A 17,041-nucleotide genomic window follows, 5' to 3' on the forward strand; every position below is an offset into this window, starting at 1 on the left:
CGCCGCCGGGGGCAGAAGGCAGCAGGAGCCGGAGAGCAAAAGGCAGGGATTTAATAACAAAAGCTACAAAAAGTATAAAAGCGGGAGGCGGGCACCGCTCACCCCGCGGCGCACAGCCACCGCAGCGGCCCCCGGGTGACGCCCAGCCACCGGGAGCCCCCCATGGGACGCAGGGCGCGGCCCCCCGCACGCCCCCACAGCAGCCCGCGGGCGCTACTTGAGGTCCATGAAGCGAATGTCCATGATGAGGAGGAAGTTCTTGGGCAGGGGGCGAGGCGCGGGCGAGAGCACGGTGAAGACCTGGCGCTCCAGGTCGACGCCGGTGACCACGATGAAGCCGGCCACGCTGGTCTCGGAGATGTTGTCGTCGGCGCTGTCGGCCATGCTGACGCTCAGCAGGTGGTGCACCATGTCCCTGCCCGGCGTCACCGGCACCAGCTTCAGCTGGTTGTCCTCCTGCGACATCCCCAAGGGCAGGCACGAGTCTGGGATGGTGGGGGCCCCCACCTTGTAGATCTTCACATCGGAGAACTTGACGTCGAAAGCGTGCGGGTAGAAGCAGCCCCGGAAGCCGTAGAAGTACTCCCGGATGCGGTCGTCCCTGCACTCGCGGCGGAAGTCCTTGGAGCGCTCCACCACCCCGCCGGATTTGGGGAGCAGCACGGTGCGCACAAAGTGGGGCAGGTCCCTCTTGAGCTCGTTGTAGAGCCGCTCCTGGTCCAGCACCACGACCACGTCCACCTCGAAGGCGGAAGCGGCGTGCACCAGCGCCTGGTAGCCCGAGCCCTTCACCCAGCCGCACGTGTTGATGACGCAGCCGCTCACCGAGGCACGGCGGTTCACCTCGCACCGCTGGTTGAAGACGTCGGCCAGCCGGGACGTGATCTGCAGCGGAGACGGGGAGAGGTTTTGGGGCACAGCGGGAGCTGGACTCTTCCCCCTGCCCGCCTCGCTCCCCACAGCGTCATCCCAAACAACCTCCTCTGCTTCAGCATCCCAAAATTCACCCCCCAAAAAACCCTCACCATCACCTTTGGGCCCCGTTCCCGGGGTGCACAAGGCAAACCGCATCGATTCTGATGGGGGGTGGCCAGGAGGTTTTATTCCCAAAGTGGCAGGAGGCCACACCACGCGGCCCTGCCCTGTTCTTAGGGACACGATGACCATCAGCAACGTCCCTAAATGCGCTTGGCAGGTTTATTTACTGACACAGGAGCACTGCCCGGCTTGCGGGCAGCCCCCTGGGGGGAAATCCATCCTCCCAGTCAGCAGTCAGGCTCAGTGCTGGAGCCGTTCCTAAAACACATTACGAGATCTTAAGGGTGCTCAGCCACACCAGGAGAGCTGCTCCCTGGTGTCCCACAGATGGGACGAGGGCAAGAGGGGGCTGAGAATGGCTGTGGGCCAAACAGGGGCCTCCAACTGTCACCAAGCAGCAGGTGCAGCAGGACGCTGCAAGTTCAGATCGGCTTCTATGTGCTTTTGTGGGACCTCTTTCTGCCCGGGGGGTCTCCGTGCACAGACAGCCTGGCTGGGGGCAGCAGAAAGGGCAAGGAAGCTGTGCAGCTTCAGTCCTAACAGAGCTGGCGGGGCCAGGCTCCTCGCTGCGAGCTGACACCCGTGGTGAGCCTCGTGTCGGGGCTCACCCAGCTCAGCCGGGCACAGCCGTGGTGTTGTACGGTACCAAAACCAACTGGGTGACCCCAGACTCACGCAGGCAGGCAGGGAAGCCCTGCCCTGCTGCAGGCGGGGCTGTCCGCGGGGTGAGGTCCCAGGGGCTCACCTTGTTGTAGAGCTTGATGTTGGTGCCAGGCGTGGTGGAGCCGAAGTGGTAGACCAGCGGGGCCTGGAGGGAAAACCCTTCCTCTACGTCTGCCGGCCGCTCGATGTAGAGGGCGCCCATGGTGCCGGGGATGGAGACGGAGCCCTGGCCCACGTCCAGCTCCACGAAGGTGGGCCGGCGCCCCAGGCGCACGGCGTAGTTGAGCAGCAGGCGGCACACGGTGGACTTGCCCACGTCCGTGGGGCCCACCACCATGACGCGGGGCCCCCGCTCGTCCTCGCGCTCCGCCTGCCGCCGCATCTGCTCCAGGGCCGTGTGCGTGTTGAGGTAGAGCAGCATGGGGGTGTCCTTGGACACGTAGGCCACCTCGGTGCGCCCGCTGAGCTGCACGGTGCAGCCGTGCCAGGTGAAGACGGCCACCTTGGCGCCGGCGTCGAAGGTGAACTTCTTGTTGCGGGTCAGCTCGGTGCCGAACACCTCGGCCATGCCGGTCAGCAGCTCCATCTGCACCGTCTGCGAGGCCTCCACCTCGAAGCGCAGCTCCGTCTCGCGCTCCAGCTCGAACTTGGCCACCTGCTTCTTCTCCTCGCCGCCGTCCTCCGCCATCTTGGCGCCGGCCCTGACGGCACGCACCGGGGGGATGCAGCGCCGGGGCCTCGCCCCTCACCCGCCGCCCCCGCCCCGCATCCCCGCCGCCCCCCCGGCCCCCTCAGCGCCCCCTCAGCGCCCCCGGGCCCCTCCCGGTCCCCCCGCCCGATTTGGGGTCCCGGCCCCCCCCAACATGGCGCCCGCCCACCCGCCTACCGGCGCCCTGCGGGGGCCGCGGGACGCGCCGGAAGTGAGGTCACTAGAGCCCGCCGGGAGGGGCGTTGCCATGGCAGCCGCGCGGGGCATCCTGGGTGTTGTAGTCCAGGCCTGCCTCAAGGAACAGGGCTCTGCCCCCCCGATTAATTAGCATCTCATTTGCATATAACTCCCCACCACCACCACCGGGGGTCTATAGTCCTGATAGGGACTACCTGTCAGCGTGTGGCCCCCCCCCGGCGCCATTCACCTTGTGTTTGCACGCCACTTGCACGCAGCCCTGCCCTCCCTGCACCAAACTCATTTGCATCTCATTTGCATGCCCCTCCCCGGGGGGGCCCTCTGCGGGGAGCCGAGGCTGGAGGGGGGGGGGTGGACCCCGAGGTGACACCCGCCACCCTGTCTCTGTGGTGGCCCCCTCGGGGGGTGACATCACAGCAGTGACATCATGGCAGTGACATCAAGGCGGTGACGTCACAGTGACGTCACGCGGGGGATGAGTCACGGTGCCGTGATGCAGTCCCCGGGCGTGCGGTGCCCCCCCCATTCCCCCCCCCCTCCATCCCCACCCCCCTTCTCCCGCCCGGTGCCGGCACCGGGGACGGCGACACCGGGGACAGCGGGGACAGCGGCAGGCGGTGAGCGCGGCACCGACCCCCCCGCACCCCCACGGACCCCCCCGAGCCCCCCCAGACCCCCTCAGACCCCCCCAGACCCCCCCAAACCACCCCGGACCTCCCCATCCCCCCGACCCCCCCAACCCCCATGTCCCCAGGGGGGGCACACCGGGGACTGCCCCCCCCCAAGACACTTGAGGGGGGGTCACAGCGCTGCCCCCCCCCTCACTTTTCTCCCCTTTGCAGGTCGCCCCCCCCCCCCCCCATCTCCAGCCCCTTCTCCCCTGGGGGGGCCCCGGCGCGGGAGGAAAGACGGCTCTCAGCACCCTGCTGCGCTGCTTCCCCTGCGAGCGGCTCTGCGGGGGGTGCACGGTGCCCCCCGCGCCCCCCCGGCCCCCCGGGGCCCTGCCACCCTCCGTGCCACCGCCGCCGTCCCGCCGCCACCTGCCCCCCGCCGCCTGCCTGCCCCCCCGGACCTTCCACAGCTACCTGCCCCGCTCACACCGCACCTACAGCTGCGTCCACTGCCGGGCACACCTGGCCAGGCACGAGGAGCTCATCTCCAAGGTGCCCCCCCACGCTGCGCCCATGTCCTGCCCCCCCCCCTAAATGTCCCCCCCGGGGCCCTGAGACAGCGAGCATCCTCCCCTGGGGGGGCCCTGGTATATAGCGAGTGTCCCCGGGGTGCTGGGCATCCATTTTGTGGGTCCCCGGGGCGGGGGGCATACCCGCGTGGGGTCCCCGGGGTGGTGGGCATCCATTCCGTGGTGTCCCCGGGGTGACGAGCGTCCCCATGATGCCCCTTAGCCCTCCACGGTGCCCCCGTCATGGTGAGCACTGCACCCCAGCGTCCCCAGGGCACCAAGTGCCCCCCTCCCGCCCGCAGTGCTGTGCCTGGGGTGGCAGGGATCCTTGCTCTGACCCCCTGGAGGTCACCGTACCCCCTCCATGGGTGTCCCCCCCCCTGTGGCGGTGCCCCCGGGTGGCGTGGTGGGGCCGGGGGGGGCCCCGCGGTGACTGGTGCCGTGTCCCCGCAGTCCTTCCAGGGCAGCCATGGCCGTGCCTACCTCTTCAACTCCGTGTGAGTACCGCGGGGCCCGCAGCGTGCCGGGGGGCGTCCCCGGGGCCAGGCTGTCCCCCCAGGGCTCTGCTTTGTCCTGAGGGGCGCAGGGGATGGGGGGGACGCCCCCGGCGTGCCCACGGCTCCTGGTTTTGCGCAGGGTTAACGTGGGCTGCGGCCCGGCCGAGCAGCGGCTGCTGCTCACCGGGCTCCACTCGGTGGCCGACATCTTCTGCGAGAGCTGCAAAACCACCCTGGGCTGGAAATACGTGAGTTGTCCCGTGTCCTGGCCCCCCCCCGGATCCCAAATCTTCGGGGCGGGCACTGCCCCCCGCATCCCAAAGCCTTAGCGTGGGCACCCCGGCACACCCCCAGCACCCCAAAACGTGCGGGGTGGGCATTGCCCCTGGCACCCCAAACCCTCAATACGTGCCCAGCGTGACCCGGGCCCCCCCGAGCCGCAGGGGAGCCGGGTTGGGGGGGGTCTCAGGCTGCCCTCCCCCCAGGAGCAGGCCTTCGAGAGCAGCCAGAAGTACAAGGAGGGGAAGTTCATCATCGAGACGTCGCACATGGTGAAGGAGAACGGCTGGGACTGACGGCACGCCGGGGGCACCCCGCAGCACCTGCACTGGGGGGGCCCTGGCGCCGGGGTGCTGGCGCGGTGTCCCCCCCACTCCGCACCTTCCCGGTGTCCTGTGGTGGGGGCACCCCGTGGCAGCCCGTGCCACCCGCCGGGGGAGCACAGGGCCCATCACCAGCACGGGGGGGCTGCGGGCAGCTTTTTTAGGGGAATAAAAGCTTTTTTTTTTTTTTATAGGAAGGTGCCAGGTGTCACCCCCCCGGCACTGCTGCTCTCCCCTCGCTTAGCCCCGGCCCTCCCGGGGGACACCTGGCACGTGCCCAGCGCTCCCCCGGACGTGCTGGTGGCGATAGCCCCCCCATTTGCCACCCCAAATAGCCTAATAGCCCCCCCGGGCTGCCTTCCCCCCTCCAACAGGAGCCCTGCAGGGGGTCAGAGCATTTATTGGGGCCCCAGGCCCGGAGCTTATGGGGTGGCTGGGGGCCAGGGGCTCGGCGGCACCCCAGGGGGCTGGGAGAGGTGGGGGGGGGGATGAAGGGGGAAGGAGAGGGAGGGAGGGATGGGAAGGGGTAAGAAGGGAGGGATGGGATGGGATGGGATGGGATGGGATGGGATGGGATGGGATGGGATGGGATGGGATGGGATGGGATGGGATGGGATGGGAAGGGGAAGGGGAAGAGAGAGACGGAAGGAGGGAGAGGAGGAAGCAGGGAGAGAGGGAGGGACAAGGGAAGGAGGGAGGGAAGGGGAGGAGAGAAGGAAGGAGGGAGGAGAGGAAGGGAGGAGTGGAGGAAAGGGGTAAGAAGGGAGGGAAGGAAGGAGGAAAAAGGGAGGGAGGGATGGGAAGGGGGAGAGAGGGATGGAAGGAGGGCGAAGAGAAGCAGGGAGAGGAGGAGAGCAAGGAGGGAGGAGAGGAGGGATGGAGGAAAGGGAGGGGAGGAAGGAGGGGGCCATGCAAGGGCCTCCATGAGGCAGGTGTCAGGGCTGGGGGTCGCTGAGGCGCCCCATGAAGAGGGGGATGGCGCCGGCGTGGTCCCAGATGACGAAGAGGAATGGCTGCAGAGCCTCCAGCAGCAGGGCCGTGCGGGCCACCGAGGTGGCCATGGCGCCCGCCGCCTCCACGCCGGTCTCGTCCAGCGTCAGCACGGCCCGGTGCTGCGCCGCGTCCACCGCCACCGCCGGGCCCCGCGCCAGCCCGCACAGCTCCGCATCCAGGAACAGCCCGTAGTCTGCGACACCCGGCCTCAGCACCACCACGGGGACACGGGGGGGACGCGGGGGGTCGCGGGGACACGGGGGGACACCGGGGGCAATGGCAGAGAATGGGGGACGCTAAGGGATGTGGGGGACGCTGAGGGCACGGGGTTGTTGGGGCCGCCTGGGACAGAGGGGACATGGGGGCGGTGGGGAGCTGGGGACATCGGGGACTCCTCCCGGGTGTTATAGGGCCGGGTGTTGGGGGATGCCTTACCCATGTCGTGGACCAGGGACACCACGTCCATGGTGAGGTCGAGGTGCATGCGGGGCAGGGCGATGGCAGTGGCGCGCGTTGGGGTGCTGGCTGCCCTCTGCAGCAGCGCCAGGAAGGTCGGGGGGTCCAGCGCCCGCTCCACGGCCCCCAGCGCCTCCGGGGCTCCCCGCGGCACCAGCACCACCAGGCTCAGCCCCTCGCTCAGGTCCAGCCGCCCCACCTGGGGGACGGACCCGCGTGTCACCGCGGGGGTGACATCCCACCCGGATGTCCCGTGGGATTGATGTCGGGGGGTGTGGGTACCTGGACCTGCAGGTGGGAGTCGGTGAAGGAGGCCACGGGGTACTTCTTGCTGGTCATGGTGGGCACGGGCACGGGCGGGAGGCCGGGGCGCAGGAAGGGCAGCGGCACCGTCTGCTTGGCCTTGAACGGCGTCTGCCACTGGGCTGTGGGGACATGGGACCCGTGGGGACGGGGGGGTCGTGGGGATGGGGGCCTCCAGGGTGCGGGGGGTGAGGGTCCCAGCAGGGCAGCTGCTGCATGAGTGCCCTCGGTCCAAGCCCTGCACCAGATCCTGGGCAGATCCCCGGGGCAGATTTGAGGACAGATCCCAGGACACACGCCGGGTGGGATCCCAGGGTGGGCGCTGGGCTGACTGCAAGGGCTGGAAACTGGGATGGATCCCAGGGTGGACCACGGGAACCGGGGAACCCAAGGACAAATCCCAGACAGATCCCCGGGTGGATCCCGGGTGGATCCCAGGCGGCAGCAGCATACCCTGGAAGTGGACGGCGCTGAGCAGCACCAGGCGCGGCTCGTGGGGCAGCTGGGCCAGCAGCTGGGGCAGGCGCCCGTGGGTGGCCTGTCGCACCCAGGCGTTGATGCTCTGCAGGTCCAGGCTCTCGTTGCCGCTCAGCACCTGCGGCAGGGCCTCGTAGAAGCGCAGCGACTCGTTCAAGAAGCGGGGCCGCAGGAACAGGTCTGCACGAGAGGCGCATCAGTCCCTGTGTTTGCCCCCACCACGGCTCCCCCCACACTGACACCCGGCTCACCTGGGTGGTGGAAGATCTGCGAGGCAGCCAGCAGCCCGGGCACGGCGGCCAGCTGCTGCAGGGCTCCGTGCACGCACGCCAGCCCCGGCGGGTAGCCCAGGACGGCGGCCAGGCGCTCCTGGGTCTCACCCCGGGCACCTGTGGGCGACGGCGAGGCTCAGCGGGCACCCATGGTGGCACCCGTGGGTGCCAGGATGGGTGGCGGTGCCCCACGGAGCCCCTCACCCAGCAAGAGGTGCGAGAGCCCCAGGGCCACGTTGAGGGGGGAGAAGAGCAGGTTGGCGCCGGGCTCGGCCGTCTCCGCCATGTGCCGGTAGAAACGCACGGCGAAGGTGCCCAGGGCCTCGGCCACAGCCGCCCTCTGCGCCCCCGTGGGTGCCCCGCAGGCCTCAGGGGGGTCCTTGTCACCGGGGCACGGCGGAGCGCTTGTGGTTGGAGTGCCGGAGGGACCCTCGGTGGTCCCAGGCGTAGGTCCTGCTGTGCTCCCGCTGGCGGTGGTCCCGGGCTCCTCGGGTGCTGCCTCTGGCTCCTGGGTTCCCGGGGGCTCCTCGTCCTTGAGGGTGACATCCAGGACGGGCTCCTCCTCAGGGCTGGGCGCAGTCGGGGACGGCGTCTCCACATCCCCCAGAGGGCCTGGGGTAGGACGTGGGGACACCGTCCGTGCTGGCTGCAGTGTGACCAGGCTCAGCGTGCTGGAAGAAGCCTCCGACGTGGGGACCTGGGCACGGGAACCCCGGTGAGGGTGGGCAGGGGGGCACCCAGGGGTGGGGAGCCCATGTCCCTGGGCCACACTTACCGGAGTGACAGCGGCAGTGGCTGCGGCCACCACCCACAGCAGGGGCAGGCAGAACTTCACGGTGGCCATCCTGGTGGGCAAGCACTGGTCAAGGCTTGTAAGGGCACCCAACGCCCCCACTCCAGCCCCCAGCACCCCCCCATTTGGCAATGCCCTCACCCCTCACCCCAGCACCCTGTTCCTGCACCGCCTGTACCCACAAACCATGCACCCCCAGCCCCTCGTGCCCCCTGCCCAACATCCCCCACCAGCCCTGGGCGATGGGGGAGGCAGCCCCCCGTCCCACCTGGGTGCTGGCGGGGTGCTCCCCGAGTGTCCGGCCGGGCGCAGGGGGGAACTGGCCGGCCGCAGGCCCGCGTGGTTAAAGATTAAGGAGGGCGGGAGGCCGGGGAGGCTTCCCGTAAATCAGCCCCGGCAGAGGGAGGGTGCAGGGGGGGCTGGGGGCCGGGCTTGGCGGGGGCACCCGCGGTGAGAGGTGCAGACCCGGCATCGCCCGACCCACCCCGCGGCGGCTGGAGGACCTGCCCCCCTCACGGAGGCACTCGTTGGGAGGTGGGGTAGGGCAGCCTAGCCACTCAACTGCCCCTTCTCTATGACCCCTGAGGTGACCAGGGGCTGTCTAGCCACTCAACTGCCCCGTCTTTATGCCCCTTGTGGTGACAAAGGACAGTCTAGCCACCCAACTGCCCCTTCTCTATGACCCCTGTGGTGTTCTAGCCACTCAACTGCCCCGTCTTTATGACCCTTGTGGTGCCAGGGGCTGTCTAGCCACTCAGCTGCCCCTTTTCTACAATCCCTGTGGTGTTCTAGCCACCCAGCTGCCCCCTCTTCATGCCCCTTGTGGTGCCAAGGGACAGCCTAGCCACCCAACTGCCCCCCTCCATGGCCCCCGCAGTGACACGGGGCATTCTGCCCACTCAGGCTCGGGATCGAGCTCCCTCTCCGTGTCCACAGCAGACTTGTGGGGAGGTCTGGGTGCTGTGCCCCCCCCTCCCCACGCATCTCTCCACGTGGGGTAGGGGCCTCGTAGCCCCTTTAGGGGTGCCCGGGGGGGGATTCCATGCCCCATAGAGAGCTGCTAAGTGCTCTGGGGGCTCTGGGGGCTCCTGCCTCAAGGCCCCCACCCCTATTGCCCCCAGGTGCCCCCCCCGACCTCCATGTTCAGGGAGGGGCTGGAGCCTCCTGCCCCTCCCCTGAGGGGGGTGGCCTCGGGTGAGTCCCACCCCAAGGTGCTCCAAGGGACACCGGGCACCAGGCACTGGGCACTCGATGGCCATGAGCAGGAGACTCGCGGTGGTGGGTGGGGGCACAGGGGGTGGTCTGGTGGGTGCCCACCCTAATGGGGCGGGGGTCCCGGTACTGGGGTGCGGGGGGGTGCAGGGGGTTGGTATTTGGGGGCAGGGGTCGTGGGGGGATGCTGGTGGCACTGGTGGGGGTGCTGGCCTCGAGGTGAGGGCGCGGGGGGGATCCCGGTGCCGGCGGGTGTTGGTGTCGGTGGGTGTCAGTGGGTGCTGGTGGGTGTCAGTACCGGTGGGTGCCGGTGCTGGTGGGTGTCGCTGGGTGCCAAAGGGTGTCGGTGGGTGCTGGTGGGTGCCAGTGGGCGTCAGTGGGTGCAGTGCCAGGAGGTTCCCAGTGCCGGGGGGTGTCAGTGGGTCCCGGTGCCGGGAGGTGTCGCTGGGTGCCGGTGGGTGTCGGTGGGTGCCAACTTCCAGTTTCGTTTCCCCGATGGGGCGTGTACCGGGGGTGACCCCGCCCCTTATCTCGCCCCCCCCCCCCGCAGGAGCTGGAAGAGGCGCGGCAGTGGAATGGGGTCTGCGATCTGCAGCTGCTGGGGGGCGACGTGCTGCGCTGGAGGGGGCTGCTGCTGCCCGTGAGCGGGGGGAGCCGGGGGGGTCCTGGCGTGGGGGGGTTATGGGGGTCCTGGGGGTGGGGACGTCTGAGGGGGTCTTGGGGGGGATGCCCTGGGAGTAGGGGGTGTCACAAGGGGGTCCTGGGGGCAGGGGGTTCTGGGGGTGGGGAGGATACAGGGGAGGTCCCTTGGGGACGACACAGGGGCATGAGGGGTGCTGGGTGCACAGGGGTGCCATGGGTGCATGGGGTGTCCCAGGGGTCCTGGGGGTGCACAGGGGTCCTTGGGGACACGGGAGGGGTGTATTGTGGGCGGGGGGCTTCCCCTGGGGACACCGTGCAGAACCCAGGGGGCTCTGGGTGGGGTTCCCACCCCTCCATGGGGGCCACGGGGCTGCGGGTGCTCCGTGGGGGCTATCCCAGGGGGATCCCCTCTGTGCCTGGGCGGCACTGGGGGGCTGAGACACCCCCCTTTGTGCATCAGAACAACCCCCCCTACAACATGGGCGCCTTCCGCTTCGAGCTGGCCTTCTCCCCATACCACCCGCTGGCCCCCCCCCGCGCCAGGCTCCTGACCAGCATCTACCACCCCGGTGTGGACGAGGACGGCCACGTCTGCCAGCCCCTCACCTCCCCTGACCACTGGCAGGCCACCACCCGCGCTGTCCACGGTGGGTGCTGGGGGCTGGGGGCTGCCAGGGTGCGGTGGGTCCGGGTGCTGACCCCCCCGTGTACCCCCTGCAGTGCTGCAGGACCTGCTGCTGCTGCTGGACGGCCCTGACACGGAGCGGGTGATGCGCCTGGGGCTGGCCCGTGAGCTGAGCGAGCAGCCTGAAATCTTCTGGCGACGTGCAGAGGAACACACCCGTGGCCACGCGGAGCCGCGGCCCGAGCCTCCCGGGTCCTGAGCTGAGCTCAGGACCCCGGCCCCCTTCTGAGCCCCCCCGGGGCCTGGACATTGCCCCCACCTCGGTGAGCTATGGGTCCCCACACTCCATCCATAAAGTAATTAATTTATTGCTGCTCCTGCTTCGTCCCCATGAGCCTTCAACACGATGGGGTCCCCCAAAAAAAGAGACAAGGCCGGGCACTGCAAACCTTTACTGCCGGGGATCCACGCGGGGGGACGAAACGCTGGGGTGGGGAGCGGGGTGGGTGCTGGGGGCCGGGGAGGGGGCTCAGCGCTTCTTGGTCTTCACCAGCCCCTTGGCCACCAGGCTGCGGTACAGCTCCTGCACGTAGGTGTAGATGCACTTGGCATCGGGCACTGCCAGCCGCAGCATGTCCTCCACGTCCAGCAGCGGGGCGCAGTCGGCCCGCGCCCTAAAATCACAGAACCAGAGTCATTAGGGTTGGGAAAGCCCTCCAAGATCATCTGGCCCAACCATCCCCTACCACCGATGTCACCCACTGACCCATGTCCCCAGGCACCACGTCCAACCCTTCCTTGAACACCCCCAGGGACGGTGACTCCCCCACCTCCCTGGGCAACCCGTCCCAATGCCTGGCTGCTCTTTCTGAGAAGAAATGTCTCCTCATTTCCAACCTGAACCTCCCCATGGGGCCAAATATCACTGTCCGGAGGGGACAGGGATGGAGACGGGGACGCGCTCACTCTGCGGTGGCGAAGGCCAGGGTGAAGTTGTGCCGGCGGTCGTGGGGCTCCAGGCCGCTGTAGTCGAAGGCGTCGGGGAAGAAGCTGTGGATGAGGGCGCAGAAGGCCAGGCCGCTGCCCCAGCTCCCCGAGAAGTTCTGGATGTCCACGTGCTGGGTGGGCAGCGGGGGGTCAGGGTGCCGGCAGCCCCCCCGTCCCCCCGCCCCGCCGCCCCTCACCTGGTAGCCACGGGTCCTGGCGCGGCACCACTCCAGCAGCATGGCCTTCACCGAGCCGGCGCCCCCCGGGCGCTTCAGGTGTGGGGCCGGGCCCTTGGCTGCCCTGTGGCCGACCCGCTCCGTGGGGCAGCGCCCCGTGTCCCCGCGAGTTCATTTCCCTCACGGGGCCCCCCACCCCGTGCTCCACGTCCCCTGTATCTCATCCTGCCCCGTGCCCACCTCCTTACCCCAGGGTCCCCCCCTCGCCCTGTGCCCCCTGCTGTCCCACGTCCCCCCGTTGCCCCATGACAACACCGTTCCCTCCCCGACTACTTCATGCACCCCGCTCCCCCCCAGCCACCCCATTGTGCCCCCATTGCCCCCTGCCCCCCCCCCCCAGGCCCTACTCACCCTCCGAACTTCTCCAGGATGGCACTGCGCCCCTGTGCCTTGGCACTCGCCCGTGGCCGCCCCACGGCCACCACCCTGGGGGGCGCCCGGTCCCGCGGCCCCCCTGGGGACGCACCCCTGGGGACACAGGTGTGGCCACCGTGCGTGGGGACGGGGGCACCAGTGGGGGTGCCACCTACGGGGATGGGGTGGCACCCGTGGGGACAGCTGGGTTTTGGGGTCCCACCCACCGGCTCTCACCTCTCGCTGCCTCCCGAGCCCTCAGCACCAGCTGCGGGGGAAATCAGAGGGGTCAGCGGGGTGGGCGGGGGTGCCAGGCATGGGGACACCCCCTGGGGGCACCCTTGGGTGGGGGATCCCAGACTGAGGGGCATCCCTGGGCTGGGGACAGAGGAGACCCTACAGGGAGGGGATGTGGGCATCTATAGGGGATCTATAGGGGGCTCCAGTGTCCCTGCCCAGTACGGCCCTTACCTGTGGGGGATGTGGGGGACACAGGGGACAGGGGAGACGTAGGGGACATGGGGGACACAGGGGATGAGGGAGAGAGGGGGGACGTGGGGCTGGCGGCCCCCTCTGTGGTGGGTGAGCACGGGGGGAACTCGGGCCACAGCTCGTCCTCCTCGTCCTGCAGCCAGGTGGGCTCCTGCCGGGCCTGCGGGCACAGGAGGGGTGGCAGCGGGACGTGGCACCGTGTCCTGCCCCGGCCCTGTCCCCCCATCCTCCTGTCCCCCTGCTGTCCCACCGCAGCTCAGCCGCCCTCCCGTGCCACCCTGATGTCCCTGCCCCGTGCCACCCCCCTGTCCCCACCCGTGCCACCCCAATCGTGTCCCCTCTCACCTGCCGGCCCCGGGGGCCGCCTGCTGCCACCGGCTCAGCCTTCTCCTGCGGCGCGGCCTCCTCCAGGCCCCTGGCCTCCGCCTCGCCCCCAGCAGTCTCTGCCGCTGGAGGCTCCTTCACAGCCTCCTCCGCTGCCTCCCCATCGGCCTTGCCCCCGGCAGCCTCCGCTCCCTCGGCCTCCCTCCCGGCATCCTTTGTTGCCTCGGACTCGCTCCCGGCACCTCTCGCAGCCTCCACCTCGCCCTCATCCCTAGCAGCCTCCGTTGCCTTGGCCTCACCCCCAGCACCCTTTGCTGTCCCCCCCTCAGCCTCACTCCCGGTGTCCTTTGCTGCCTCCACCTTGGCCTCACCCCCAGTATCCTCTGCTCCTTTGGCCTCCCCCCCAGCACCCTTCACTGCCTCCACCTTGGCCTCACCCCCGACATCTTCTGCTCCCTTGGCCTCACCCCCAGCACCCTTCGCTGCCTCCGCCTTGGCCTCACCCCCACCGTCCTCCGCTCCCTTGGCCTCCCCCCCGGCACCCTTTGCAGCCTCCCCCCCCGCCTCCCCCCCGGCCTCTGCCGTCCCCCCGGGTGGCTGCGTGGGGTCCCCCACGACAGGGGCGCTGGGGCTGTGGTCTCCGGGGGCAGGGCCTCCTGGGGGGGCTCGCTGGGGCTCCATGCCGCTGCTGTAAGGCCGCAGGGCTGTCACCGGGGGGCTCGCTGTGCCCCCCCAGCCCCTGCCCCCAGCCTCCCCCTGCCCCCACTGCCCACAGTTTCCGCACTGGCAGCCTCACCCCCCTGCCTCCCCCCATCCCGGGCTCTCCCCCACCCCAATGCCCCCTCTCCCAGCCCCTCTTCCCCCCCCCCCCCCCAACCCCCCCATCCCAAATCCCATCCTGTCCCCCTCCCACCTGCCCCGATCCTCTCCCCATTCCCCCTCCCGGCCTCCCCTCGGCCTCCCCATGTCCTCACCCTCACCCCATCCCAATTCCGCTCCCCACCCCCTTCCCCACTTCCCAACACCCCCGTTGCCCCCCGCAGCTCCCCCGGCCCCCAGCCCCCTGCCCCGTATCCCCCCCCCAGCCGCTCTCACCGTCCTCCAGGCTCCGTCCCAGCCTCCCCAGCCCCGTCCCGGCCCCCGGTGCTATTTGAGCACCGCAGGTGCCGCCTTCAGTCAGCGGGGCCGGGGGGAGCGGGGGACACGCTGTGGGACGGGCGAGGAGGGGACACGGACGCGTGGGTGGCAGCAGGATGGCCAAACGGGGGGGGACAATGGGGACACACGGGGACAGCGGTACCCCCATGGGGTCGGGGAGAAATGGCATGTGGGGGACATGGGGACAGGAGGCGCATAATGGGACACGGGGGGACACAGACATGTGGGGGGCACGGGGGGACACAGGGACAATGGGCGCGGGGGGGATATGGGGCACATGGGGGACATGGGGGGGGTCACAGATGTGGGGGCTTGGGGGGACATGGGGACCACGAACACATGAGGGGACACAGGGGGACATGGAGTGCACAGGCACATGGGGGACACATGGGGGGGGACACTGGGGACATTGGGGGGGACACGGTGGATATGGGGCACGTGGGGGGACACAGAGGAAGACGGGGGGACGGGGGGGACACAGGAGAACGTGGTGGGACATTGGGGACACATGCATGGGGAGACATGGGGGGGGACATGGGGGACATGAGGGGACATTGAGGGACATTGGGGGACATGTGGGGACATGGGGGACATGAAGGGACATGAGGAACATGAGGGGACATTGGGGGACATGGGGGACATTGGGGGCACACTGGGGGACATGGGGAACATGTGGGGACATGGGGGCACACTGGGGACATAGGTGACATTGGGGACATGGAAGGATAGGGGGGACACGGGGGACCCAGCCCCATGCGGGACCCAAGGCACACGCGTGGGCCGAGCGCCGGCCCCGCCCCCGGGGCTGAGGGCGGGCAGCGCGCCTCCCCTCCCGCTTCACCTCCCCCGCGCCCCGCCCCTCATTCCCGCCCTCTCATTGGCTGGGCCGCGCGCCGGTCCCGCCCCTCCCGGCTCCTATTGGCGGCGAGCGGCGGCGGGGCGGGGCGGCGCGGCGTGCGGGCGGAAGCGCGTGTGGCGGCCGCTTCCCGCCGGGGGCCGCCATGGACCCGCTGCGGGCTCAGCAGCTGGCGGCGGAGCTGGAGGTGGACATGATGGCCGACATGTACAGCCGGTGCGGGCTGCGGGGGGCTGCGGGGGCTGAGGGGAGCTGGGGGGAGCTGGGGGTCCTGGGGGCTTGGGGATTTGGGGGGGGCTGGGGGGAGCTGGAGGTCTTGGGGGGCGTGGGGCCTGGGGGGGCCTGGGGGGAGCTGGGGGGCGTGGGGTCTGCAGAGATCTGGGGGCCTGGGGAATGGGGGGGGGCTGAGGGGGTCTGGGGGGGCTGGAGGAGCTAGGGGTCTGGGGAGCTGGGGGTCTTGGGGGGGTCCTGGGGGGCTGAGGGGTGCCTGAAGGGGGCTGGGAGGGAGCTGGGGGGGGTCTTGGGGGCTGAGAGGCCCGAGTTTGGGGACGCTGGGGGTGCCTGGGGAATGGGGGGGGGGGGGGCTAGGGGTCCTGGGGGGGCTGGTAGGAAGCTGGGGGAGCTGGGGGTCCCGGGGGGCTGGAGGAACTAGAGGGGCTAGGAGGGTCTTGGGGGTCTTTGGGGGGGCCCGATTTAGGGGACACTCGGGGTGCCTGGGGAATGGGGGGGGCTGGGAACATGGTGGGGGGAAACTGGGGGGGGGCTGGGGAGGATTCTGGGGGAGCTGGGGGTCCTGGAGGGGCTGGAGGAACTGCAGAGTCTGTGTTGTCTTGGGGGGGCTGGGGAAGGGGGGGGGCTGAGGGGGTTTGGGGGTCTGGGGGGTGATTTAGGGGACACTGGGGGTGCCTGGGGAATGGGGGGGGCGCATAGAGGGGCCACTGGGGAATTGCCTGTATCTGGGGGGGGCCTTTGGGGGTGTCAGAGGCTCCAGGGGGTGTCGGAGTTAGGGGACGCAGAGGGTGTGGGGGGGGGGGGGGGCACAGCGGGTGCCTGGGCGTGTTGGGGTGCGTGTCGGGGCTGTGACAGCGCAGTGCCGCGCAGGATGACGCAGGCATGCCACCGCAAGTGCGTCCCCCCCCACTACAAGGACCCGGAGCTGTCGAAGGGCGAGAGCGTGTGCCTGGACCGCTGCGTGGCCAAGTACCTGGACGTCCACGAGAGGATGGGCAAGAAGCTGACAGAGCTGTCGCTGCAGGACGAGGAGCTCCTCAAGCGCATGCAGCAGGGCACGGGCACCGCCTGACCCCCCCCCCCCCCACTCCGTGTCCCCCCCTTCCCCTGTCAATAAACTGGAGGCCCTGGGGCCAGCTGGCTGCTCGCCTCGCCCCCCAAACCCACCCTGCAGTGTTTTGTCGGGGGTCTGTGCCCCCACGTCCAGCTGGGGGTCTGTCTGGGGGTTCCCCCCCCGTGGTGTCCCCCAGTGCTGTGTCCTTGAGGGGGGCACCCGGTGTGCCCCCAGCCCCACCCGTGTAATCCCTGGGATTAGGCAGAGCTGGGCTGAGCCCCTCGTAATCCCCTGCAGGGTGGGGACGGGTTGCTGCCAGCCCCCGACTGCTTGGGGGGGGGGGGGGACAACAGTGGGGGATGGCTAGGAAAGACCCTGCGGGGACACGCAGGGAAATAGGGCAGGCAGAGAGGGGCATCTGGACAGGGACAATCCCCACAACACCACACCTGGACAGAAGTAACCCCGATACACCCACACCTGGGCAGGGACAACCCCAAAACTCCTACACAGGGACACCTGCAGGGGAATAACCCCAATATACCACACCTGGACAGGAACAACCCTAAGACACCTAGACAGGGATACCTGGTCAGAAACGACCCCAATACGCCCACACCAGGACAGGGACGACCCCAAAACACCAACGGGGACACTGTGGGGGCAGACACCCGAACACACACACGCAG

General features: G+C 69.7%; 6 protein-coding genes across 10 annotated transcripts; 3 read left to right on the forward strand and 3 right to left on the reverse strand.

Annotated features, from left to right (window-relative positions):
• Positions 1–35: 35 nt before the first annotated feature.
• On the reverse strand, positions 36–4,426 carry CLP1 (cleavage factor polyribonucleotide kinase subunit 1). Of its 2 annotated transcripts, none has more exons than XM_080592469.1 (3): positions 4,272–4,426; positions 1,784–2,402; positions 36–885 (listed from the first exon to the last, which is right to left on the reverse strand). In XM_080592469.1, the coding sequence occupies exons 2-3, from the start codon at positions 2,387–2,389 to the stop codon at positions 214–216; spliced, it is 1,278 nt and encodes a 425-aa protein (XP_080448595.1). In that variant the 5' UTR covers positions 2,390–2,402; positions 4,272–4,426; the 3' UTR covers positions 36–213. The 2 variants fall into 2 exon arrangements, with proteins under 2 accessions (XP_080448595.1, XP_080448596.1); XM_080592470.1 differs by lacking the exon at positions 4,272–4,426 and adding an exon at positions 2,588–2,718.
• YPEL4 (yippee like 4) lies at positions 2,565–5,791 on the forward strand (the record flags this gene model as incomplete). The annotated part of the gene is made up of 5 exons (XM_080595698.1): positions 2,565–2,621; positions 3,451–3,771; positions 4,242–4,285; positions 4,425–4,533; positions 4,771–5,791. The coding sequence occupies 5 exons, from the start codon at positions 2,565–2,567 to the stop codon at positions 4,858–4,860; spliced, it is 621 nt and encodes a 206-aa protein (XP_080451824.1). The 3' UTR covers positions 4,861–5,791.
• On the reverse strand, positions 5,663–8,597 carry SERPING1 (serpin family G member 1). The gene is made up of 8 exons (XM_080592465.1): positions 8,450–8,597; positions 8,164–8,233; positions 7,593–8,085; positions 7,368–7,505; positions 7,093–7,296; positions 6,619–6,761; positions 6,316–6,535; positions 5,663–6,073 (listed from the first exon to the last, which is right to left on the reverse strand). The coding sequence occupies exons 2-8, from the start codon at positions 8,230–8,232 to the stop codon at positions 5,823–5,825; spliced, it is 1,518 nt and encodes a 505-aa protein (XP_080448591.1). The 5' UTR covers position 8,233; positions 8,450–8,597; the 3' UTR covers positions 5,663–5,822.
• Positions 8,598–9,323: 726 nt separating this feature from the next.
• On the forward strand, positions 9,324–11,034 carry UBE2L6 (ubiquitin conjugating enzyme E2 L6). 2 transcript variants are annotated; one of them, XM_080592480.1, is made up of 4 exons: positions 9,324–9,459; positions 9,944–10,033; positions 10,496–10,682; positions 10,756–11,034. In XM_080592480.1, exons 1-4 carry the CDS (start codon positions 9,433–9,435, stop codon positions 10,917–10,919), a joined length of 468 nt encoding a protein of 155 aa, XP_080448606.1. In that variant the 5' UTR covers positions 9,324–9,432; the 3' UTR covers positions 10,920–11,034. The 2 variants fall into 2 exon arrangements, with proteins under 2 accessions (XP_080448606.1, XP_080448605.1); XM_080592479.1 differs by having other exon boundaries at positions 9,418–9,486.
• A 64-nt stretch (positions 11,035–11,098) lies between these two features.
• SMTNL1 (smoothelin like 1) lies at positions 11,099–14,375 on the reverse strand. 3 transcript variants are annotated; one of them, XM_080592468.1, is made up of 8 exons: positions 14,149–14,375; positions 13,075–13,741; positions 12,709–12,889; positions 12,475–12,505; positions 12,235–12,351; positions 11,845–11,947; positions 11,627–11,778; positions 11,099–11,334 (listed from the first exon to the last, which is right to left on the reverse strand). In XM_080592468.1, exons 2-8 carry the CDS (start codon positions 13,732–13,734, stop codon positions 11,190–11,192), a joined length of 1,389 nt encoding a protein of 462 aa, XP_080448594.1. In that variant the 5' UTR covers positions 13,735–13,741; positions 14,149–14,375; the 3' UTR covers positions 11,099–11,189. The 3 variants fall into 3 exon arrangements, with proteins under 3 accessions (XP_080448594.1, XP_080448592.1, XP_080448593.1); XM_080592466.1 differs by having other exon boundaries at positions 11,627–11,947; XM_080592467.1 differs by lacking the exon at positions 14,149–14,375 and having other exon boundaries at positions 11,627–11,947; positions 13,075–13,848.
• A 748-nt stretch (positions 14,376–15,123) lies between these two features.
• On the forward strand, positions 15,124–16,460 carry TIMM10 (translocase of inner mitochondrial membrane 10). Its single transcript, XM_080592483.1, has 2 exons — positions 15,124–15,283; positions 16,169–16,460. The coding sequence occupies exons 1-2, from the start codon at positions 15,213–15,215 to the stop codon at positions 16,368–16,370; spliced, it is 273 nt and encodes a 90-aa protein (XP_080448609.1). The 5' UTR covers positions 15,124–15,212; the 3' UTR covers positions 16,371–16,460.
• Positions 16,461–17,041: the final 581 nt, after the last annotated feature.

Source organism: Anser brachyrhynchus, assembly GCF_964034855.1.
Source record: "Anser brachyrhynchus genome assembly, chromosome: 5".
Lineage (NCBI taxonomy): Eukaryota > Metazoa > Chordata > Aves > Anseriformes > Anatidae > Anser > Anser brachyrhynchus.

Coding starts and splice junctions, on each gene's coding strand:
- CLP1 (XM_080592469.1), bottom strand. CDS start 2,389: ATGGCGGAGGACGGCGGCGAGGAGAAGAAGCAGGTGGCCAAGTTCGAG. Junction 886..1,783: donor ACATCAAGCTCTACAACAAG/GTGAGCCCCTGG, acceptor TCTCCGCTGCAG/ATCACGTCCCGGCTGGCCGA.
- SERPING1 (XM_080592465.1), bottom strand. CDS start 8,232: ATGGCCACCGTGAAGTTCTGCCTGCCCCTGCTGTGGGTGGTGGCCGCA. Junction 8,086..8,163: donor CCACTGCCGCTGTCACTCCG/GTAAGTGTGGCC, acceptor TCCCGTGCCCAG/GTCCCCACGTCGGAGGCTTC. Junction 6,074..6,315: donor GTCCCTGGTCCACGACATGG/GTAAGGCATCCC, acceptor CGGGTGTCGCAG/ACTACGGGCTGTTCCTGGAT.
- UBE2L6 (XM_080592479.1), top strand. CDS start 9,433: ATGGCCATGAGCAGGAGACTCGCGGTGGTGGGTGGGGGCACAGGGGGT. Junction 10,034..10,495: donor GGAGGGGGCTGCTGCTGCCC/GTGAGCGGGGGG, acceptor TTTGTGCATCAG/AACAACCCCCCCTACAACAT. Junction 10,683..10,755: donor CACCACCCGCGCTGTCCACG/GTGGGTGCTGGG, acceptor TACCCCCTGCAG/TGCTGCAGGACCTGCTGCTG.
- SMTNL1 (XM_080592466.1), bottom strand. CDS start 13,734: ATGGAGCCCCAGCGAGCCCCCCCAGGAGGCCCTGCCCCCGGAGACCAC. Junction 12,352..12,474: donor GGCTCGGGAGGCAGCGAGAG/GTGAGAGCCGGT, acceptor CTGTGTCCCCAG/GGGTGCGTCCCCAGGGGGGC. Junction 11,335..11,626: donor CTGGCCTTCGCCACCGCAGA/GTGAGCGCGTCC, acceptor CTGTGATTTTAG/GGCGCGGGCCGACTGCGCCC.
- TIMM10 (XM_080592483.1), top strand. CDS start 15,213: ATGGACCCGCTGCGGGCTCAGCAGCTGGCGGCGGAGCTGGAGGTGGAC. Junction 15,284..16,168: donor ATGGCCGACATGTACAGCCG/GTGCGGGCTGCG, acceptor AGTGCCGCGCAG/GATGACGCAGGCATGCCACC.